Genomic DNA, 24,597 nt, shown 5'->3' on the forward strand with positions numbered 1-24,597 from the left:
TTCTTCTTCAATCTAGTAGCCACGCTCATATACAGAGACAGTGAAATCTGAGACGATTTAATGACAAGAACCAATTGTTGAGGTATGCCACTTGGGGTATGTACTTGGTGGGGGCCGGGGGAGCTGTGATTTGTTCTCTATTTCAAAGAAACCTGATAAAATGGCTCAGAAAATATGCAGAGCCCCAACCCACTGACGCCTCATTAAATGACAGGATACCGGGATTTAGTTCATGTTTCAAGTCTCCTCTGGGGCACTTCCTGTAGAACAGAAATAAATAATAGTTTGTGCTGACTGTGCATCTACTAGGATATAGTCTCACAATCCTTCGAGGTCACACTGGTAGCAATATTAAATATTTTGTAGTTAAATCCAGGTATAAATGGAAGAGATTTGCCCTAAGTCGTTAAGTTAGTTAATGACTGAACCCAAATTTGATCCAGTGTCCGCCCAGCCCCAGAATCCACACTCTTCCCCTGGTACCATCCTGCTGGTCTGGATGCTGCCAACCAATTCTCAGTCAGATGGGACACGGACAGTCATCACCGTACGTGGCACCATTTGAACCAGGATGTTCCGGCCTGTTCATCTCTGATAAAAACTGTATGGCTGGGGCGCCCGGGTGGCTCGGTCGGTTGAGCATCCGACTCTTGATTCTGGCTCAGGTCATGACCTCACAGTTTGTGAGTTCGAGCCCCACGTGGAGGCTGCCTGGGATTCTCTCTCCCCTCTCCCCTTCTCCTCCACTCACATTCTTTCTCCGTCTCTCTCGCTCTCTCAAAATAAACATTAAAAAAAACCGTACTGTCACCATTCTCAAAAAATGCTCTTTATTCATTCCCATGTGTTATTGCATTTAATGTCCCTCCACACCCGTGACCACAGGAAGCAGGAGGCTAACTACTCCACTTCCCTGATGTGGAGCCCGAGATCCACAATGAAGTGCTTCCTGCAAACTTGCAGAGTGAGTGGCTGCGAGAGTTCAACCCAGCCTGCCCTCCACTCTCCAACCCCAAAGACACCGGGGGGCGGGCAGAACCATTCGGTCCTCCTCTTCACGCACAGAATGTTTAACGTCATCAACAGCATCTCTAGCAACAAAATTAGAGAAACCATAACCAAAATCCGCACTTAGAATGTATGGAAATGACATTTCTAGAGCCTGTTTTGCTTTTATTAAGTCATTCAAACTTTTGCTCGCTTTATTACAATCCCGGTAGGGTGCCGGTTGTATTCGGGGCAAAACCATCCAGGCATCTCACAGCATTTTGTCTTCGCATCACGCAAACTTGAACCCTAACCACCTCCAGCTGCTGCTGACACTAGCGGATAGCTCACCGGCAATTATTCAGTTGGAAAATCTGAAACAACGGGAGTAAATCACGTTTGGCTGCAAGTGTGCCAACGTTAAAATATAATCACGAACACAGGTTGGTCGGTAACGAACCAATTTGCAAATGGTGCTAAGGGTCGGGCGAGGTATTAACACAGGCCACCTCAACATCAGTAAAAGACACTTTCAAAAGAAGACAGGATTCAAGTGGTGCAAACACAAAGACACTTCTGTTCCTGCGATGAACTACATGGGTATCTGTATTAGGACTGTTAGGATTCTAACGACGTCAGGATTTTTAGAAGCAGCATGTGGAGGAAGAAATCGGGTACAAGACCTAAGAAAACCGTTCACAAGAAAAGGGACACAGCTCAGATTACCGCTCAGAGGGCGATCGGTACTTTCTCCTGCTCGAGCAGGCCAAGTGGAAGGCCAGCGAGTGCCTGTGTCACGGCTACTCGGGTCCACACCTCATCCCACGCCGTGGGCCTTGGGCTCCAGTTGGCAGAACCAATGAGCACATACTTGGTTGGGTGACCCTCGCACAATTTTGCTGTGACACCATCCTGGAGACTATGTAACTGATATTTTACTTACCCATCTTTTTCTCATGTGTACACACACACACACACACATACACACACACACAGTCTTAGAATCCTGAAAGGAAGGAAAAGAGACCCTTCTAGTTCATGGTCTCCCAAAAGTGCACATCGTCCAACTCAACGGAAGTCCAGAATGCGCAGAAGGCACACAGTGTTTCTGAGGGGATAACGGTCAGCTCTGATGATTTCTTTTTTGAATGGTGGCCCTAACGTGCTTTTCCAGTTCCAGTAAGTTTTGGTAAAATTTTTCAGCGGTGTCTTCATCTAGGTCCATCTAGAAAAGAAGCGAAGACAGCGATGACCAGAGAGGAAAAATGAAACAAATGGGCTCTGTGTAAAAGGAAGGCCTTCAACATACATTAGAGAACTGGAAACAAGAGAACAGGGCCGGGGTTTCCGACTCTGAGATCCTGAGGACGTGTTAAGACCAAACTCCAGCACTCACCAAACCTCCCGACGCTGCCCTTGCCCAGCAAGACTGAAAGGTCTGGTTTTTCTCTCCCCGCTAACCCCTGTGCATCCAGTAACAGAAGACATCAACCGACTGTCATATAAGGGCAAAACAGAAAGATCAAAAGATTTTTTTTGAACTCAAACCGCCATCTACCTAATGTCCACCTTCTTTCATACGGAGCCCTAGTTTCAGCTGGGTGCACTGCCCTCCAGATAAAAGCCCACATGCCCAGGCTCCATTGAAGATGCTGGGTGCCATGCATTCACACTTTGGCCAGCGAGGTCTCAGTGGAAGCATGTCGCACTGCCCAGGAGTCTCCTTTACAGGCATGGGCATCCCTTCCTTTCTCCCTGCTTCTGTACTGCTCTCTTGAGCCATAAGAATGAGCGTCACACCTTATGGACGGTAGAGGGGTGACGGAAGGACCCTGGGGACCTGACAATTTGGGGGGTGCCAGACCGGCCCAACACTACCTCTCTCCAAAATACTGCTTTTACGCGCAAGAAATCTAACCTTTCATCTTGTTTAACCTGCTGTTATTTCACACTCTTCTGTTTTAAGTGATACACTGTAAAATAAAGTGGTGTCTCTTTTCAGGTCAACACCGAGCCTAAACTTCGGAAAAAACAGTCTCTTTCTTCCCAGAGCTGAGAGGCTGAAAATCAAAGACAACTTAACATTCTGGAAATAACATTTACATTCATTTTAAACCCTGTCAAGCATTTTTCCATAATGGAACTGGAAGAGGTGTTCGAGGTCTCCTTCAACCCCCCCTCTGAACAGAGGAGAAAGCTGACTTCTCTGAATTAATCAACATTTAAAACACTTTCTCCAATGCATTTCAATGAAATGCCAGTAAAATATTTTGGTGTATGGAATTGAACATTTTCTCCCCGTTCATAAACAAGGCATTCCCTCTAAGGGCCTTTTCAAAAGGAAGCTTATTGGAGCGCCTGGGTGGCTCAGTCGGTTAAGCATCCAACTTCGAGCTCAGGTCATGATCTCGTGGCTCGTGGGTTCGAGCCCCGTGTGGGGCACTGAAGCTGACAGCTCGGAGCCTGGAGCCTGCTTTGGACTCTATGTCTCCCTCTCTCTCTCTGCTCCTCCCCTGCTCACGTTCTGCCTCTCAAAACTGAACAAATGTTAAAGAAAACAAAAATTTGTAAACAAGGAAGCTTACTAACTTACAATAGAATTCCCAAGGATTTCTTCTTCAGGATACTATGAAGTGTTACATAAAATTTGAAGGGAAAAACAAGTCATAGAGTCAGGAAACAGAAACAGCAGGATGAGACATCACACACACACACACACACACACACACACACACACACACACACGAACTGCAGCAACTGCTCAGAGCCTGTCCTGGGCCAGTGTGCATCGTGGAGGCCTCGGAAAAGGGGGAGTAAAATACGAGGCATTTCTCAAACTTGGCTGACAAACTGCTTTTTGCAAATCTTCTCAAGGAACCAGAATCCCACAGAGCATATTTTGGAAAACGCTGGAGGTTCAGAGGTTCATTGTTAGTAAACAGACACCATGGGAAGTGAGAGCACAGTCCCCTTAGGCCTCACGTTCCTCACACAGACAAGACCACCGCCGATTATGCGACGTCGTCGCTGGGGTAACTGGTCTGCCTCCATCTCATTTTATTTTATGCCAATGCCTCCCACGTAAATGAGGCAGTGGGAAATGGGAGGCTGAAATAAACCTTGCTAACAGGGACAAAAATACAACAAAAATAGTTCTGTAAGTTCAGAAGAAATTTCCCTATTTTTCTCCTATGTCACTCCATGTGTGACTTCTTTCTGGAAAGACTATACGGAGTCTAAAAAACAGCACTCTGGGTTTTTTCCCCACAGTTCATCCCCTGCCTCCTGAAAACACCAATGCACGGAAGCCAGTAACTGTCGCGAGCAGAACTGAACACCCAAAGGGAAGTTAACTTCACTCAGACGCTTCACGTTTCACCCACGTTGCAGCACATCTATTGAGCACCTATCACACGCGAGGCAACGTGCTCGAAAAGGGGGTATAATCCTCCTGCTCACAGAGCTTACGGTTGGCCAGAGAAGTCCGGCGTTGAATGAATCCTACACAGAAGAGGTATGAGATGTCAAGAGAGCCTACGACGGAGGCACTGGACCTGGTCTACCGGGTCACACAGGGCTGAGGCACAAGCCGAGGTCTCAAGCGTAAGCAGAAATTGTCCGTCAGTTGAAAGAAGAGGTAAACATTCAGGCAGAGGACATGCAAAGGCCCGGAGGCAGGAGGCAGGAGGGAGCAGATGGAAAGGAAAACAGGCCAGTGAGATGCCAGTGACCAGAACGGGAAACGAGGGAAGGGAAGCCGGGACGCCATGAGGGCCAGTTCAGCAGCCGAGCCACAGTGTAAACACATTTACCTTCTGGGTCATTACGTAATTGCTTCCAAAGCCAGTGGTGGCGCTCAGGTATTTGGTCAGGGGATTGAGAGACTCGGGCTTTTGGTGGAAAAGCCATACCTAGGAAGGAAGAGGGTGTCCATGATTCTTCTTCTGCCCGACATGAGTGAGGCTGGTGGGGATTGATAATCAGCACTTTACCAAGCTCCAAACTCTAAACCTTCTCTTGAATATCATCAGCGAACTGTAACGTCTTCATGAGCCACTACTGTACCCAGAAGGAAGTAGGGCAATCTGCTTAATAGTCCTCTTTGAAAATTTATTTAAAGCAAAGAAACGCTTGTGTTTTAGCCATCTCTCCCCTTAATCCCAAACTGAAGTTCACGGCATGGAGACGAGCTTTTTCAGAGTTGATCCTCAGCTCGTGCCACGGTAAGTACACGATATATTGTTACGTTATTTCACGTTCTTAATAGGCCTGAACGTGAACACCATTCAGGAGACATACTGGTAAAAAGTAAGTCTCCCTACCTTCACAATTTTCCAGCCACCTAGCTCTCCCCTCTGGAAGCAAGCTAGTATCTTACATATTCCTCCAAAGAAAAGGTATTTGCTTAAAAGCTTGTATATTCTTTTCTCTTACTCAAATGGAAGCCAAATGTATACTATTCGATACTTTGCCATTTTCATTTGAACAACAGCCCTTTGAGGTATTTTCAACTCGGTAAACAGAGAGCTGTTTCATTCTTTTTTAAAGAAACAGTGTTCTATCTCATGGATGGAAACTGACACAATCAATCAAGGATGTAATGTACACAATCAATTTCCAAAGGATGGACATACACGCTGTCTCCAGTCTCTGCTAGTACAAACCACGCTGCAGTGAATGATCGAAGTCTGAGAACATCTGTAAGATAAATACCAATGATGGAATTTCTGGGTCAAGGGGACGTGCGTGTGTTATTTTGAATGATCTTGCCCAACAGTCCTTGATCCAGGCTACGTCAGTCAACCCTCCCGCTGGCTAGATGGGAGAACGCTCTCTCTCTACGCCCCTGGCAGGACAGCGCGGTACCAAACTTTCTAACCTTTGCTGATCAGAGTTGAGAAACCATCTCATTACAGCCTTAAGGGGGCTGCCTCCTAGTATGAGTAAGGTCGAGCACCTTTCCGTGTGATTAAGACAGTTTAAGAACTCTCTGTTCACACCCTTTGCTCACTGTTCCAATAGGTTGTTGTTTCTCTGGACTGTTGAAGCTCCTCAACCAGGAAGAAACTTAACCTGTTACTGTGATATGAGTGCCAGGTACCTTTTCTTGGGCATCGTGGTTAGTCTTTGGAGTAGATTTACAGTGAGGATTTGGGTCACACAAAATTTGATTACTTTTATGTAATCAAAATGTTCAGTCTGTTCCTGGGAGTAAGGACGCCCCCACACTCTTAGACGATTTAGAAACGTCCCCCATATTTCCTTCCAGTCATTATATATTTTAACTCCGTCGTCTGTAAATCTTTGAATTTATCTAGAGCTTTATTTGGGTGTGAAGTATGAAGATCCTGTTCTATTTTTTGGCACAATTTCCAGAATAACCCCTCTCTCCCACTAATTTGGAAGGCCATCGTTGTCATATACTAGATGCCTGTGTGCTGGGGGCCTGTCCCGAATTTCCTATTCTACTCCACTGACCTGTCCATGCACCTGCCAGAACTATACTGTTTTCATTAGGACCGTTTTCTTTGAAATCGTTAACGCTGAAACACACGAAACCCTTTATAGTAAAGCTTCCTCTCGTCCGTGCCTGGAATTCCTGTTTTGCAGATAATGATAAAAGCAAATGAAAACATGTGCCCCGGCGTTCGCAGCCAGAAACCGGAGATGTGGGATCTGAAGAGAATCCGTGGAATTCCAGAGTCCACGCCCTCAACCACTGTGCTTCTGGCCGCTCCGGCTTAGCCCACGTAAGGAGGTGAATCTCACCTGAGATCCTTCCTGCGCGTGCGCTGTACCCAAATCCCCATCCAGCCACATCCACCAGCGTCTACAACCATCACTAAATGGCAGTCAGGGGGATACTGACTCATCCACCGACATCTTAGGAAAAAACAGCAGGGTCACAACAGATTTCTTTAAGCTGTGACGTGGGTCACGCTGTCCTGTCCAGAGCCAACTTGTCCCTCAGAGCCCGGACCAAGGAAGCAGAGTCTCCTTCAACCAGCCCGGCTCCCACTGACTCCCCGGTGATTAGTCTGAGGACTTACCACCCGATGACAGAATGTCTTATTTTCTCGCCTACTTTTATTTTCGACATTCTCTTTTTTTCCAGATACGACTCTAAGCACCTTAGTACCTGGAGGTTTTGTCTTCTAGGTGTTCCTCGCACCGCCGACGCTCAGTATATACCTGACCGCCACACCTGATTTTCAGTATCTGGGATGTGAATGAGTAATCACATTGTCTCTAATGCTTTGGCAAATACATTAAGGACTCATTAGAAGTGGCTTAAAAGCACTTGCTTCTACAATCAATTTATGTCCCTATAATAAATGCATTCATTTCTGCAACGTTTACCAAAACAAGAGTGGCAACCAATTTCTTTCATGTTTTCCTTGGTTAATTTCAACTCGGCCAAGATTTAAGAGGCTGCTAAGTAAAAGCACTACAGTGACAGAGGACAGATAAGCCTCATCTCGTGTGACAATTCGGATCCGTTAGCAGAGGGCACCCTTGGGCCCTGGGTTGACAAACCCTCAGAGACAGCACTTCCATAGTTAATCATGTCTGCCACACGGGATCCACTTGTCACGTGTGATTTAAGGAAACGCACTGGTTTTCTAACAAAGCAACAAACCGATTCTCTAATATTTAAACAGGGGAAAGAGAATCTTCGTATAAGGAAACGGGAGTCGGACTATGTCGCCTGTACTCTTGGCCTGCAAGATGACCTTCTCCATGGAACCGAGGGCCCGGCGACCATCCTGCTCTGCCTGCCCCTGTAGTATTCCGCTGCTCTGCTCTCTAGCTGTTGGCGGACTTTGCTTCCACAGACGTGCTGTCCCTACAACCATGGTGTCCAGGGCTACGGTGGATACTAAACTTAAACTTCACTCCTAATACTCTGCACTCGGCCTTATGGTCCCCCTTAGTCCAAAACAGGACGCTGATGATTTATATAGCCTATCGTTTCCGTTGAGATTGTTTCCACTATCAGTGAGCTGCAATTTATATCCGCTCTGGGGCACCTGAGTGGCTCAGTCGGTTGAACATCCGACTTTGGCTCAGGCCGCGATCTCACGGTGCGTGAGTTCCAGCCCCACATCGGGCTCTCTGCTGTCAGCACGGAACCTGCTTCGGATCCTCTGTCCCTCCTCTCTCTGCTCCTCCCCCGCTCGCACTCCTTCTCTCTTAAAAATAAGTAAACATTTAAAATACGTACGTAAATACATTTATATCTGCTTAGCGACCGTACAAGCTACTGCAACTCTAGCGACCTACCAGGGCTTCTGTTCCATTGTACGGTGTCAAAGTGAAAGCATTTGCAAAAAAGCGAAGCTGAGGAAAAGAAAACGACAGTTATTTTGTGGTGATTTAGAGGAGTCACCAAAGCATTATTCATTCACATACTGAAAAAAGGTTAACTTGCATTTCGTATCACTGAACACTTAAGTATCACAAGTCTAGAAAAGAAATATCACATAATCGCCATCACTCTGAGCCAGCCACTTTTAACACGGAGGCGTATTTCCTTCTCATCTTTTCCCCTTGCCTGCCACAACAGAAGGACGTTTTCTGCCAGAGCTCTGCGAGAGAGAAACCTTTCCCGTAAGCAAGCATTTTCTAACGTGTACTGTGGAAACTCTGGTCCTGCCACATGCCCAAAGCGCAAAACAAAAACAAATGAGCAAAAACATGGTTCCGTGGTCACACAATGCACAGCCATTCCCTTCTTGTGGGAACTTTCAATGCATTGACAGCTCAGAGAAATCCACTTTAACGTCACCTAACACAGATTTCCCCAAATTATGCCATCCTAGAACTCTTGGGAGCTACGATGCATGATCAAAGGCTCATTCCCTTAAAGAGAAGGGGCCATTCAGATGGGTGGTGCTGCGGGAGACGTAGAGGTTCCTTACTAAGGAACCTCCAATGAAGTGAAACCCTGCCACCTTCTGGTTCAACTGCTTAGATCATTTCCCAACCCTTAAACACACCTTTTGGGTCCCCAGTCGAAGAGAAAGTAGGAGCAGAAGTGTCTGTCACTCACCAGCCATATGATTGGCATCAGCAGTGTCCACACAAAGGGAGGGAGAATTCCACACGTCATATTGGTCACCATGGTACCCGGGCACACCACACTGGAATACAGACCCTGGGTGCAGAGACAGGAGCAGTCGTAAGACTCAGATTCCGTGCATACCAACGCAGCCCATCTACATGCTCCTGAATGCAGGAGAGACGCCAATGAGCCAGGAAGCCAGGGCGCGGAGGGTTTGTGCTCTGAGCTGCCCTTGAAGGTGGGCAAGCCATTTCGGCGTAAGAATCACGTGCGGAGAGCTCGCTACAGAGAGGCACTCAGGATGCAAAAACTAGTTAAGACAGGGTCTCTGCTTTCAAGAAACTCCCAGTACAAAGAACAGCCACGCTGGAGGCTGGAAGAGAAAAGCAGGATCCGGTTACCGGAGTCTGCGACGTGTTGGCGTAATCGAAGGCCAGTTTATTGATCGTAGTAAGTCCTGAAGATGAAGAAGACATTTCCAGTACGGTGTCTGCCTTCAAGAAGTTTCTGGTCTACACGTCATAGACAGCCAAACCTAAAAGCCTGGGTCTGCCCCCCGCAGGCACATAAGAAGAACACCTCTGGCTCGAGGGGGGAGCTCGTGCCGTGAGAGGGGAATGGAGGGTTGCGTGTGGCACCACAAAGACACCGCTCGCGCAGCCAGCCCTCCATCAGCTCCCTAGCCCGGCACCTGTCATTTTAGAAAGATCTGCCCTAGGAAGAGAGCCCAGCTACCAGGAAGGGCCCTGTGTGGGCTTTACTCATCCCTGGAGCACTGGGATTCGTCTTGCTAGTTTATTCAGGTCAATTTTTACTACATTTTACCTCACGTAGCTGCTGACCATTTTAACTCCTACTTTTCTCGCTTGTAATTTTATGTTTTCTTTAAAAAGAAAATAGGACACATCAGTGTACCACCAACTGGTCAGTGGACAGAAAGTGCCCTGGGTAACAGAAGCTAGAGTTTTGCTTTCTTTATTCAGAGCTGCAGAGGTCTGGTGGCGCCTGCCACAGACAATCCAATGCCCGGGGATCCTGTGGTCCACCAAAGGTCCCCTGAAAACAGTTAAGAGCCTGGACTCATCAGCGACCCCAAATTCTCCCCAGGAAAGTAACATAGCCCCCCCCCCCCCCCCCCCCCCCCCCCGCAGATAGCTGAGGACGATTTCTTATTCTGGCAGCTAGCTAGGAAGTCAGGGCCTACTCAGTCCTAAGCGAAGAAACCTGTGAACTGAAACCCAAGGTCCCTGAGACACGTGATGTTCTAACGTTGAGCAACAAAAGAAACAAACAAGGAGGCAGCCTCGTCCAAGAACACGGTCCCCCCACACGTCATAGGGAATCAGCTGTGAGGACCTGAGTGGTTCGGAGACGCGTGTGACGGGTCATTAATGAACGATTAAACTCTACCAGGGAGCCCGCACGGACCCGCCAGCACTTCCAGTGCTACGAGCCTTTAAAAGGATGGAGTTCTTCCGGGGCGCCCGGGTGGCTCCGTCGGTTAGGCGGCCGACTTCGGCTCAGGTCACGATCTCGCGGTCTGTGGGTTCGAGCCCCACGTCGGGCTCTGTGCCGACCGCTCGGGGCCTGGAGCCTGCTTCGGATTCTGTGTCTCCCTCTCTCTCTGACCCTCCCCTGTCCATGCTCTGTCTCTCTCTGTCTCTCAAAAATAAATAAACGTATATATAAAAAAAAGGAAAACCAATCATACAGATGTTAGAAGGCAGCAGCACTAGCCAAAACTCCCTTTCTTGTAAAAGATGAAATCCCAAAGCTTACTGGACAATTAAAACATACACAAAGTCCCAGAGCATTTTACGAAAAGAGCAGCTAATCCACTCTGACCTTGTCCTCAAAAGGGAGCTGCCAGAAACAAGCAGTTGTGACAACTTTTTAAACATCTCAAGAAACCTCAGAAGGAGGCTAACAACTAGACCAACACACGGACTCAAGAAATAATAATAACAATAATAATCCTGATGATGATGGCCACACAAACACGTACAAGCACAGGTGCACACACATAGACCACACGCCTTCTGTACACCCGGGGCACCTCCACATGTGCACACACCACCTACGCGATCACATACACATCTGCACACACCTGCAAACCCGACATGTGCGTGTGAGCAGGCACACTCTCGTGTGCACACACGTGCAGACGCGCGCACGCACAAGCACATTCCGAGACCACGGCTGCGACTGCATCACACCCGGCCCCTCTTCAACCGTCCTAACGAATCTGTGAAGCAGGCACTGTTTTTCAGATGAGGAAACGGAGGCACGGGGAGATGAGATAATTTGTCCAAGGATTCCAATCCAGTTCTAGGGGAACGTTCTCAGCTTCAACTCTTCTTCACTGAGAGGCACGGTTCTAGGACCTGGACCACAGAAGAGAGAGCTCCACCTGACAAGGTGTCCATTCCAGAATAAACCAGGTCTAGACTATCACAGAAGGCCCAGACTATGGGGGCGCCTGGGTGGCTCAGTCGGTTAACTGGCTGACTCTTGATTTCGGCTCAGGTCACGATCTCAGAGTTCACGAGTTCGAGCCCTGCATCAGGCTCTGTGCTGACGGTGCGGAGCCTGCTTCAGATCCTGTCTCCCTCTCTCTGCCTCTCTCCTGTGTGTGCTCTCTCTCAGAAATAAATAAATTAAAAAAACAAAAAAGCCTTAGACTATTTCTGACGTATCATCAGAGAAGGTCCGGCAAGGGCAGACAGCTCCTTGGTTATCTTTTTCTCTCTCCTTTCTCTGCAACCCTAAGCCTGGCCCAGTGCCCTACACGCGGTAGGTCTTTTGTAAATATTAGTGGAATTAAATTTCCCCACAGTCCCACACTCAAACAGCAGAGTCAAAGCAAACAAAGGAAAATGCCATGGGAAAGACTGGAGATTTTCAGTTAAGATTTTAGACCCGAACAAGAGAGACATTCAGAGCAGCAGTGAGTTCCAGACCACAGAGGCCACAGGAGCCAGTGAGACTGACAAGGGTTGCCTTCTGCAAAGACACACCCCCTAAACCCAGCGTCCTCATAAAGACAGAGCTCTGGAGCGTCACCCAAGCCCACTGTGCAGAAGGCTTTGTCACCCCTGGCTGTCCTGTAGCACCTGATATGGCAGACACTGGGACACAGCATGGTTTAGTGGGAAAATTCCAACCTACAGTCACACGGCCCTGGGCTCAACTCTGAGCTCTACCATTAGTAAGGAGCTGTGCGTGACGGCTGGGGGCAATCACCTAACCCTCATCTGAAGATGGGGATACTCAGACCTACTGTCCGCACTGTCCCTGGGACAGGAAAGGCATGGAATGACACACACAGGTAAAGATACAGCACCTGAAACGCAGCAGGTGCTTCACAGTAGGTACTCGCATCATTCGTGGGTCCCGTTCTGCTGCGGAAGCCAGAGCTGCTGAGGAGCTACGGGACGGCGAATGAATGCCCGTGTACCCAAGGCCAGGAGCTAATTATCTCTGCCCTAAAACTTTTACACGCACCACCTGTCACTCCTGTTCATGTCTTCCCTTGTCTTCATGGCAATCCTGCTCAAGAAACAGTACTGCATCTTCTAAGTGACAACAGTTAACAGAAAGCCAAGGTGACCAGGAAATCAACAGTAGTTCAGAAATCACCACCCTGCCATGTCTGCGTCACGGAGACAGGACTCACCCGCGAGTTGAAGTTCCTGTTCACAGCCACGCTGAGCAGGTCAACCGCGTACTTGGAGGAGCTGTAGGGCTCCTGGCCTCTGCTGTGCTGGATGTCCTCGAGGCAGAAATTCGATTTCCTTGCATTGCGAGACGATGTCCAGATAAGCTGGGAAGGACTGTCACTGTGACAGAGGAGAGGTGCCAGTTCCTGAATCTGAAGGAGATTTAAAAAAGAACAAAAAAGGAACAAAAAATGGATCAAAATCTACTGGAGGCATACAGGGTAACAAGCGGGAAACTTCTATAAATGTATGCTGCGACTGAACAGGTAGGTCGTTGCCGGGGCGGCTCTTACAGACACCCGAGAGAGGAGGCTAGAATGATCCATGTGGAAATGAGTTCGAGACATCAGACGAACTGATGTTTAGCTTCATAAAGATACAGATGGTTACATATAAAAATATTTATAACATCTACTATAACATCACTATAACATATACTAACATATACATGGGTTACTATGCACGGATTCTCTCCCTGCTCCATCAGCCTAGAAGCTACTGATGCATCAATAGCAACGAGCCCTCGAATCTTGGTTTCTAATACCACTGTCCAGCAAGAGGAACCAGATCTCCTTAGAGAAAAGGCGGATTCTAGGACTGGGGCAGGAAATGTACCGATGAGCCCACAGCATCGTGTAGTGCCAGAACGGGCATGCTCAAAACATAAACGGGAAACCATGACAATGAGGCTACATCAAAGACAGGCAGGGTCCAACAGACAGCACCCCCAATGGCCCAAAGGGACACAACTTGAGCAAATCATTTTTTTTGCACAAAATACGGTATTTACAACTCAAAGTAGGAAATGAGTATCCACAAGCCCACGTGAATATAATAAATGATTTTTTTTAGCTTTTTTGAGATCAAATCGACCAAGAAATGATTGAATAAAGAATTAAATGGGGGGCGGGGGGCGCGTGGATGGCTCAGTTGGTTAAGCATCCAACTTCAGCTCAGGTCATGATCTCATGATTCATGAGTTCAAGCCTCGCATCAGGCTCTGTGCTGACAGCTCAGAGCCTGGAGCCTGCTTCAAATTCTGTGTCTCCCTCTCTCTCTCTGCCCCGACCCTACTCACTCTCTCTCAAAACTAAATAAATGTTAAAAAAAAAAAAAAAATTAAAAAAAAAAAAGAATTAAACGGGGAACGGACAAATCTTTCTTGCAGAAAGCTTCCAGATAATTTAGGTAGCTAATCGGCCCTTCAGGGGGTCAAACACAACCTCTTAAGTGTGAGCTACACACACTAACTCTCTTCCAAAGAGTACAATATAGAAAAGGAGAGAAAAACCAGAGAGGAACTTGACAATGAGAAACCTGACCGACACTACCTTGAGCCAGGGGATGGAAGAGAACATCAATGCTGATAAGCCACACTGACAGTTCACACCCTTGATATTATGTGATGAGAATGGTACTTAACCTCTGTGGTCCTCCTCCCACACATGACTCAAGTCTAACCACGAGAAAAACTTCAGACAAATCCCAACTGAGGGCTGCCTACAAAATACCTCAGCAGTGATCCTCAAAACTGTCAAGGTCATCAAAACCAAGGGCAGTCTGAACAACTGTCACAACCAAGGGGAACCTAAGGGGACAGCTACTAAATGTACTGTGGTATCCAAGATGGGATCTTAGAAAATTGAAGAAATCTGAATGAAGTTTGGACTCCCGCTAATGATAATGTTGGTTCTCAGATTGCAACAAATGTACTACATCAAGGAAAGGTGTTAAATAAGACAGAAAACTGGGGGTCCAGGAACTCTCTGTACTATATTTGCAATAATTCTGTAAATCAAACTATTGGAAAACAAACAAAAAACTTACTAAAGAAAAACCTAGGAAAGTTTCCAGATGAGCTCCATCCACATTTGTGATGAACAAATAAATCAAATGCAAGCAAGGAAACTCAAAAACCCGAGATTAAATCAAGTTAACTGGTACCACTCTGTGCTTGGAACTTCACGGAAATTACCTCTATACTTTGTAACGATCCTAAAAGTTTGGTCATGTTGCATATGGATCAAACTTGGGATGGATCCATTTATAAAATGCACTGACACCTGGAACCTAGAATCCAAGTTTGTGTTCCATAGAAAGTGGTAAGATTCTTAAACCTATTTGAAGAGAGTCGAAAGCATTCTAAGCCTCCTGATTATTTTATTAGATAAATCAATTCCCAAACTCCAGCTGTCTTGCCCACCTGTCAAAGGATCCACAGGCTGGGTCGCGTCACCAGGACACCTATGCTAACTCTGCCCACGGCCACCACTCTCCTCCGCCATTCCCCTCACCCAGATGACCCCAATACTTGATCTTCTGAACAACCTAATTTTTAAACACTAGACTCATCAAAAAACTCACAGAGTCGTAATAGCAATAATTATCTTCTATCATTATCGATTAATTTAATAATTCAAGAAGAGGGCAAAGAACGAGTATTATAAAAAGATACAGGAAATACTAGATAACTGATCTGTGGAAAGGTATAAAAACAAAGACCAGACAAGAATTCAATCCCGTTCTGACTTTACGTGTTAATGAACTTTTGCCATTGAAAAAGTAACACCACATCGCATTAAATAAACAGCACTAAAGGTTATAGACTGAAACATGAAACTCCCCCTCCTTGCTGATACCCTGGTACCCGAGTTCATCAAGGTGACCAGTGCTCCCAGCTTCCCCTGTATCATTCTAGAAATATTATACACATTTATCTACACTCTGTGAGGATACATCTTCTCCTGTGTTTACATACATGAGACCACACTATACACGTTATGCCTCGCTAGTCCTTCTTTATGATAAAATGCTAGAAGCCGTCCCACAGAAGTGCAAAATATTTATCACATGTCTTTGAACGGGTCCATACTGTTCCAGAGTTTGGCTACACCTTCATTTATTGCAGATACAGGCTGGTGCTGAAAGAGGTCCAATTTTAAGGGAAATTAGGCTTAAGGTGGAGACAGGTGGCGGCGAATAAAAAGGTGTCAGAAATACAGGTTCTGCGCTGGCCAACCCAGCATCAGAAGGAGTCCCTACAACACCAAGGAATTACAGGCAACCAGCAACGTGGTCTGGCATTACTTCACGCACAGTAAAGCTGTCCTATGGGGGTCAAGCCTGAGGCAAGAGCACTGAACAAGCCAGGCAAACTGCACATCTCCCGCTTAACTCCACGCGCGTGCCTGGAACTGTAACGCAGTATAGACACCCAAGAATCCGCAGTCACGATAATAAAAGATCGGGTATGAATTCCCATTTAACAACGGCTTGCCCACCACCCCATCCTGTCTGATGCCAAGCCCAGTGTCAAAGAACATTCAGAACAGGACTGGTATACTTTCTCACAGTTCTGCGCACGCGTGCACACACGCGCGCGCGCGCACACACACACACACACACACACACGCCGTGTGCCTCTTTCGCGCTTTTCCCTCCACTCTCTAGAGCCAATGTCAAAAGAAAAAATTAATGTATCAATACACTGCTTTAGGGAAGCAATGTTTTCAGAGAGTACAGCGATCATCCTATTTAAGTACTCGATGACTTAATGATAGCCAGGAATTTGTGAGCTGAACAAAGAGCCCTGGGCTGCAGCCATGTGAGCCTTCAAGGTTACAACACTAACGTGAGCCGAATGAGCCTCAAGTCTTTTTACCAGGATGAAGTGGCCAAAGACGTTGGTCTCAAACACCTCCTGGAGCCCGTCGGCAGTGATCTTATCTTCCTGGGTCAGCAATCCTTCAGCTGTGGAGAACATATGGATCACTTTTCTGAAACAGGAGAAGACAAGTGTATGACTTTTAAAAGCTTCTTTAACTGAAGATCCTGAAAAACGCTCCCTGCTGCCCCTCCCCTGCCCCAAAACTACATTTTCCTTGATCCTATAACATCAGGAATAAAAACGTGGGGTTCCTGGGTGGCTCCGCTGGTTAAGCAGCCGACTCGACCTCAGCCCCAGTCATGATCTCACGGTTCGTGAGTTCCATCCCCGTGTCGGGCTCTGTGCTGACAGCGTGCGGGGCCTGCTTGGGATGCTCTCTCTCCTTCTCTCTCTGCCCCTCCCCCACTCTGTCTCTCACAAAATAAGTAAACATTTTTTTAAGGTTTTTTTTTTTTTTAATGTTTTATTTATTTTTGAGAGCCAGAGAGACAGAGCACAAGCTGGGGAGGGGCAGAGAGAGAGAGGGAGACACAGAATCCGAAACAGGCTCCAGGCTCTGAGCTGTCAGCACAGAGCCCGACGCGGGGCTCGATCTCATGAACCATGAGATGGTGACCTGAGCCAAAGTCGGACGTTTAACCGACTGAGCCACCCAGGCGCCCTAAATGTTTCTTTAAAAAGAATAAAAATATCGATTTCTCGGACTGTGTCACGGTGAGTGCATAATAAGACGCAAAAATGCTTCCTTTCTCCCAATTCAGAGACATATTTACATACTTCTAACTCCTACCACCAACAGGAACCTGACACAAAAAACCTGCTGCTAAAAGTCTCTTCACCTTTTCCCGCACTGGGGTGCAGGTGAACCTCTATGGGGAAATAACAGCCATGCCAAGGGGAAAATGTCTCACCCCAGCACAAACTGATGTTTAACTGCGAAAGTTACACAGGTTAGTTTTCTATGGGGAATTCCTGAAGCACCCAACATATTAACACGGTGATTTGCCACGAGATCAACTTATTAGGTCAAGACCAGCGTGTGTGTGTGTGTGTGTGTGTGTGTGTGTCTGTGATGGAAGAGAAGTAAAATAAAAGTAGCAACGTAGTAAGGAGCGTGCAAAAAGAGTATGAATATCTATTTATAAGTACACGAGGTCACAAAATAAGGTATATTTCTTACTACAGGTCACGGTCAAACACTTCTGGAGCCACTGTGCTACTCCGTATGGAGAATCTCCCAGGGGCACCTTTAGCTGGGCGCGCTTCCCAGCTCACCGGGCAAAGCACCTGCCACAGAGCTGGGAGATACTTCCAAAGCAGGTCTCGTGGATACTGGAGTCTCGCGGACAATGCTGCCTGATTCTGAAATGTTCTTGCTGCTAATCACACCCAGGCAGACTGGAAATGCACCTTCTGAAACATCCAGCCGTCTGGAATGTCCTGGAGACCTAGAACACCCTGAGATCCAGGACTTCCAGCCTCTCCCACAAAAGACGGATGCTTTTCTTTCATGATGCGGCTGCAACACTTCCTGTCTCGACTCTTCTCCACCGCCCCTCAGCCCCCTAACTTAACCTGCCGAGGGCAAAACCAGGCAAAAAAAGGAATGGGTTCCTTCCACTGGGTTCATCTAGAAATTGAACATTACCTTGAAAAGAGGCCAGAGAAAAGCGCTTTGATATTTAGCTGTGGGTTGGGCATGATCCCAGCGTTCAGATAGACATAGTCTAATCTCTGAAACCTGCAAGGAAAACACCACGATAAGACGGTTCATTATCCCGAGGGCAACTGGAATAAAGAAAGCCTATGAGGGACAGAAAACACCTTCTGAACCAAAAAAAGCGGCCACAGCCAGTTGAAGGGAATGTACAACACATCACACATTACACCCACTTCTTTCTCAACGGTTTCTCTTTAGCCACAAGAAATATCTGAGTATTCTTTTTTTTTTTTTTTTGACAGTGGCTGCAAACAGAATTTGGGGAGCTAGGCTGGGTTTTGAAGTTACATCTCAGATCAACACTCCTCCCACCTCCGTCCTCCCAGTTAGGATCTGCACACGGCCACCCTCGGTCTACTAAACCAACTCTCCTTCTGGTCTTAGAAACATTTTGCCTTTTTTTTTTAAAGAGTCACAGGGGCGCCTGGGTGGCTCAGTCAGTTAAGCGTCCGACTTCGGCTCAGGTCATGATCTCACGGTCCGTGAGTTTGAGCCCCGTGTCGGGCTCTGTGCTGACAGCTCGGAGCCTGGAGCCTGCTTCGGATTCTGTGTCTCTCTCTGCCCCTCCCCCTTTCATGCTCTGTCTCTCTCTGTCTCAAAAATAAACATTAAAAAAAAAAAAGAGTCACATCTTCCCTGCTGATAGGTAAAATTTATATCATATTGATAATCGCCCAATCTGATCCATTAATGCTGGAACCTGAATGCCAAGATATCTACTGAAGCAAAAGATGCATGTGGAAACCTGTCACTGTTCGTGGCCGGCTCCTCTGTATCACAAGATGAAGGGGGCTCATAAGAATACGAGATTACGGAAGCTGAATGGGGGGAAGGCACATGTCATGGAACCCGTCATGGAGAGAACAGTGAAATGTGGACTAGAGGGAGCACTTTCATATTGAAACCCCATGTAAGACTTAATGTAGTGTACTCCTCTTGAGCTAGGGGCAAGCCTGCCCTCGTGACACTCACAGACACCATGAATATTCAGAATATCCCCTAGACTTCTAAGCATTACACGGTCTCCGTGCCCTCTTGTGTGCAGCCCAAGACAACATGGGCCGTAGCTACTAAAGCTGGGACCTTAAAATACATCCATGCTCACCAATTCAGATCCCACACAAACATTTCTTGATCAGTCTACAAGTAATGAACAGCCAAATGACTCTAATTACTAAATTTACTGTTTAAAATACTGACGTGGAAGGGGTGCCTGGGTGGCTCAGTCGGTTGAGCATCCAACTTGGGCTCAGGTCAGGATCTCACGGTTCGGGAGTTCCAGCCCCGCGTCGGGCTCTGTGCGGACAGCCCGGAGCCTGCTTCGGGTTCTGTGTCTCTGTCTCTCTCTCTGGCCCTCCCCTGTTCACCTTGTCTGTCTGTCTGTCTCTCAAAAATAAAAAAGTTATAAAAAATTATTTTTAAACATGCTGACGTGGATACTACTGGACCATCCACATAAGCACCAGTCATGTGGGCCCATCTATTGTTGGATGTTCCGTCACCTAATTTGCAAACTTCCATCTAAGAACATGAACACATCTTGCTAGGAATGGAAAGGAAATGTTTAGCAAAGGGTGGAAATTGCACCAGAATGCCAGATTCAGGTCTGGCTTCAGTAAAATGGCATACTTACCTCTCTCAAAGATTAAGTGACGGAACATTAAGTGCTCTAGTCTGGATAAAATGGAACTACAATTTCTTACTGGTTTTCCTCTGCACATAGCTTACAGAAGAGAGTTGTGCGGCCAGAAAACCCAGGTGTCAGGAATGGTGCTGAATTAGCCAACGGAAGGGACCTTCCCAAGCTCTCTTTGGCTCGAATTTACCTCGGGTCTACCATCATGGACAACCATTTGAGGCCATTAAGTGCAGGGGATCCTTTTTTTTTAAGGTTATTTATTTATTTTGAGAGAGAGACAGACAGATATGAGCAGCAGGGTCGGGGCAGAGACAGGATCCCAAGTGGGGCTCCACACTGTCAGTGCAGAGCCCAGTGTGGGGCTCGAACTCATGAACCGTGAGATCATGACCTGAGCTGAAGTTGGACACTCAACCGACTGAGCCACCCGGGCGCCCCAGGAGATTCTTGACATAGTAATGGATATGTCTGGACACGAGCACACATCCCCAAATTTGTGACTCTCGCTACAACTATCATGTCCTAACTTTGGGAGACACCACTCAACTCAGCAAGAGCTGTTCTGCTGATGAAATAAATACATCAAAGCTGCACAAAATGCTGACGGCAGACACGTATTACCTTCGTGCTCCCTTCCACCTTACTGCCCTGCGGCCTCAAATCCCTGCGAAATCACTACAACTCAAACTAAATGCTAAGTCACGAAGCTTGTGATAACTAAACATCTTGAAACTTTGAAGGCAACTGAGAAAAGTCAATACTATGAACGTTACAACTTAAAATCTCGAAAGTCAACTGTACTAGCACGGGCTACTCTTAACTGAGGACAAAGGCTCTTCTCTGCTAAGTGAGGAAACACCACGAAATCTCTACAAAACAGAAAAGACACGCTGGCTGAGAAGGTTTGGGGAAAACAATGCCTGAAACCTGATTTGAGCTCGAAACGTCTGTCCTGACGCTAGAGTTTTTAAATACCTTTATTGAGCGGTTTCACAGACTTGGAAAGTCAAAGTTATGGAAGAGCAGAGGATAGGAAATGTAGATATTCTCAGTTTTTTAGAAGGATGATGTGGCAGAAAATTCCAGGAGCTCAGGACTAGTGAGGAGTGAGATTTCCCAACAGGGTGAGGCTGCATCCAGAAGAGCCGGGTGAAGAAGGCCGGCTTCCACCTTCACCCTGTCCCTTGTGTCTTTGGAACAGGGACAGGCAAATGGCCAGCAATTCCCACACGCAAAACACGAATTGCATTCTTCAGTAGGTGCCTTTACCAAGAAGGCCTTCCTCGTTTTTACTGGACATCATTTTACTGTCCGCGGAAACAAAGTGGCTTAAGGACCTTGAGGACAGGGGCGACTGGGTGCCTCAGCCCATTGAGCGTCTGGCTTCGGCTCAGGCCATGATCTCACAGTTCGTGGGTTTGAGCCCCGTGTCGGGCTCTGCTGACAGCTCAGAGCCTGGATTCTGTGTGCCCCTTCCCCGCTACTGCTCTGTCTCTCTTTGTCCCTCAAAAATGAATAAATGTTTAAAAAAAAAGTTAAAAAAAAAAAGGACCTCAAAGACAAAAATGTTTGAAAATTAAGTATTCCACATATCTCCGGGGCTCAGTACAGACTAGTGCAGGGCTCCTGACCTTTTTGGATCATAAATTCTTCCTAGAATTTAAAATTTACAAAAAAAAAAAAAAAAAAAAGCATGCCTTCTTTCCCCAGAAAACAAATGCACTGTGCACCTGTATGCAATTTTGTGCACACTTTCTAGGGAGTTATATGTGCAAGGACCCTATTCCTTCATACACCAAATATTTCTCAGATACCTGTTATACGCCAATTACTGTGTCGATGTGAACAAATCTTTATGGACCTGTGGGGGAAAAAAATCTCCGAAGAAATAGGATGCAGACGTGGGCTCTAAGACCAATCCAACCGACAGGAAGTCCAACCACTCAGGCCCAACCTACTTCACGCAGGTGTGACACAGGAAAGATACAAAAACCGCATTCAGAAAGGAATCACCTTGCTGTCCACGCAACTGACCACACATCAAGGCGTCCTCATAAATTCATCCCCGTGAGATAATCACGATTACGACTGAGCACGAAGGTGCGATGAGTCGCTCCATACGGATCTCCCCAGCACAACTACGGCTTGCGCCGCGCCTGTTTCTTTCTAGGTTTCCCTACCCTTTCCTATTCTGTTCGCCGCTGTGTGACGCAATCAGGTGAGAGAAAACCCATCAGCAAAAGGCGTACCTTTGCTTGAGCTCCCCGGAAGCCCGGAACACCGACTGCAGGTCGCTGACATCCACCTGCACGATGCTGACCTCGGCGAGGGGGCGAGAGGCCAGCAGAGCCGCGCGGACCGCTTCCGCTTTGCTCCTGTTCCTGCAGGCCAGACACAGGTGCAGCTCGTGGTCCTCCTCCAGCAGCCGCTTGCAGAGGGCGAGGCCAACGCCGCTGGGGGTCAGTTCGGACACGGAATATGCGTTAATTCAGGCGGTGCCACAGAGGCCTTTTCCTCCGGTTCAGAGAGCCGACCTTGTCAACGTGAGCTCCGATGAGGGGCCCGGGCGGGGAGAAAAGACTCAAAAACTATGAAAAGAAAGGAACCCCCTACCCCAACTGAACAGTCAGTCCCTCTCTCAGGACGCCGTCCCGTTTGTTTCTCTCATTCTGCAAACGCTGTCACCCACAAATAACTGCACTGCAAATGAGAGCTGTCTTTCAATGCAGCGATTAACCTGCAAGCAGGGTTCCTTCTGTACTTGTTACGACACTCATGAACGTGATTCAGAGCATCGCCAGCAAGAGCTGAAAAGAGCATCATATGAGCTGTTTCCCGTGTGCATGTTTGACTCTGCTGTCTAGGTTCCTCAAGGGCAAGGGCTCCACGCCCCGTTGGTATGGTGGCCACTATCAGGGGCAAGAGCAGCTCCCGATAAGGACTGGATGGATCTTTCACTACCGCGGCAGGAGGCAGGTTCCTCTCAACTACTACAAGATTGAATAACCACTAGGAGAGAAAAAACCCAACGCGATTAAGTAGAAGGTAGGAAGAGGAAATACAAGATGGGCACCAGGAAAGAGGACGAGTCAAGGATAGATAAACTCCTTAGAAAAGGCATTTGAGGGGCGCCTGGGTGGCGCAGTCGGTTAAGCGTCCGACTTCAGCCAGGTCACGATCTCGCGGTCCGTGAGTTCGAGCCCCGCGTCAGGCTCTGGGCTGATGGCTCGGAGCCTGGAGCCCGTTTCCGATTCTGTGTCTCCCTCTGTCTCTGCCCCTTCCCCGTTCATGCTCTGTCTCTCTCTGTCCCAAAAATAAATAAAAAAACGTTGAAAAAAAAAATTTAAAAAAAAATAAAAATAAAAAAAAATAAAAAAGAAAAGGCATTTGAAACTGCACAGTAGGTGGGAACAGTACTCAGACCAGCCTGGCTGGGAGCGGCCGGAGCCTGGGCTTTGCCAACAGAGCATCAGGTATATTTACACTTGTTCCTCCTCACTTGAGAATAGCAGGTCTTTACGATAATTATCCAAGTGCATCCATCACAACGTATGCAAAAGAAGCAAACATACAAAATCAACTCGGGTCACTTCAAGGACAGCTTGGGAAGCCCCGAATCCGTTGTTCAGGGCACTGAGGAGAGGACACGCTAAACCAGGCCACTCACAGACACCTGCCACGCTGGCTTAGCTAATAGGGATGCGGCTAGGTAGCCCCGAGTGGACGGATTTTGGATGACACTGGACATATCCCCTGCCTTCATCCCTCCCCACTGCAACGGGCAGGAGAATGGCTGGGGCTGGGGGGGTGTCGCCTCCACACGTTCTTCACATTAGTGCAAAGAGAAAACAGAGGGGGCGGAGTCCACGCGGGCAACCCTGGAATAACTAGAAACGGGCGGTGATGGTGCTGTGCGCGCCTCCCGGGACTTTGCAGAAGACGGTTAGTTTTGTAACAGTGTGTGCAGGCGTCCAGCTCTGTGCTGGATGGAATGTGACACACACCCACCCCCACCCCGTCCTCCTGCTCACGGGTGTCGACACATATCCGGGGTGCAGCGTCCTGCACAGACAGGACACCGGGACCACAAGACGGACCAGGTGCAGGAGGCGGGGGTCGGCGTGGAGAGCGCCCCTGTCCCGGACACCAACAGGACCCCCGCGACGCCCCCAGGCTGCTTTTCCGCCGTCACGTTCAATTCCGGCACCGGCTCCCGAGCCCCCTGCGCGGCCGGACGCCGGGACGTCGCGCGCCGGGGACCCGGGAACAGCGGGGCAGGTGCTCGCGCGAGGTCCCACCGCGCAAGGCCGGGGACACGCGCTCCCGGGGGCGGTCGCCGGCGGTGGCCCGCCCCGTACTTCCTGCTCCCTGAGACCCCTGACCCGCCGCTGCCGCCGCCGCGATCGCCGAGGACGCCTCACCTGCTCGCCCCGGTGACCAACACCGCTTTCCGCATGGTCTCCCACCCCGCCGCCCTGCCGCGGAGCCGGCACCCGCCACTGCCTCGCGAGCGGTGGAAACCTGAAGCCCTCCTCGGCCACGCCCACGCCGCTGCTGTCCAATCAGGACCCGACGGTGCTCCCCTCGCGTCATCGGCTCTTCTCCAATCGCGGCCGGCGGTGCGCTCTAGGAGCCGGGCCCCGGGTGGGGTGAGGTAGGCCGAGGGGCGGAGCCGCACCCGAGCCAATCCGGACGCTCGTCGTCCCTCCGTAGCTCAGGTGTCCCGCGGGACCCACCCGGCTCCTGCTGCACCTGCCCTTTGCTGGGTCGGGCTTTCCCCCAGCAGAGCACTGGGGCGCG

General features: G+C 48.3%; 1 protein-coding gene across 10 annotated transcripts; it reads right to left on the bottom strand.

The window, feature by feature from the left end:
- Positions 1 to 813: 813 nt before the first annotated feature.
- Positions 814 to 24,338, bottom strand: HSD17B7 (hydroxysteroid 17-beta dehydrogenase 7). 10 transcript variants are annotated; one of them, XR_009254540.1, is made up of 11 exons: positions 24,219 to 24,338; positions 22,047 to 22,250; positions 18,087 to 18,179; positions 16,433 to 16,547; positions 12,729 to 12,923; positions 9,041 to 9,145; positions 8,272 to 8,328; positions 4,800 to 4,898; positions 3,581 to 3,613; positions 2,384 to 2,482; positions 2,112 to 2,212 (listed from the first exon to the last, which is right to left on the bottom strand). XR_009254540.1 is itself a non-coding variant. In XM_058702278.1 (10 exons), exons 1-10 carry the CDS (start codon positions 24,251 to 24,253, stop codon positions 2,111 to 2,113), a joined length of 1,038 nt encoding a protein of 345 aa, XP_058558261.1. In that variant the 5' UTR covers positions 24,254 to 24,338; the 3' UTR covers positions 814 to 2,110. The 10 variants fall into 10 exon arrangements, 8 of the variants coding, with proteins under 8 accessions (XP_058558261.1, XP_058558263.1, XP_058558262.1 ...); XM_058702278.1 differs by lacking the exon at positions 2,384 to 2,482 and having other exon boundaries at positions 814 to 2,212; XM_058702280.1 differs by lacking the exons at positions 2,384 to 2,482; positions 8,272 to 8,328 and having other exon boundaries at positions 814 to 2,212.
- Between the last annotated feature and the right edge of the window lie 259 nt (positions 24,339 to 24,597).

This window comes from Neofelis nebulosa, chromosome 15 (assembly GCF_028018385.1).
Source record: "Neofelis nebulosa isolate mNeoNeb1 chromosome 15, mNeoNeb1.pri, whole genome shotgun sequence".
Lineage (NCBI taxonomy): Eukaryota > Metazoa > Chordata > Mammalia > Carnivora > Felidae > Neofelis > Neofelis nebulosa.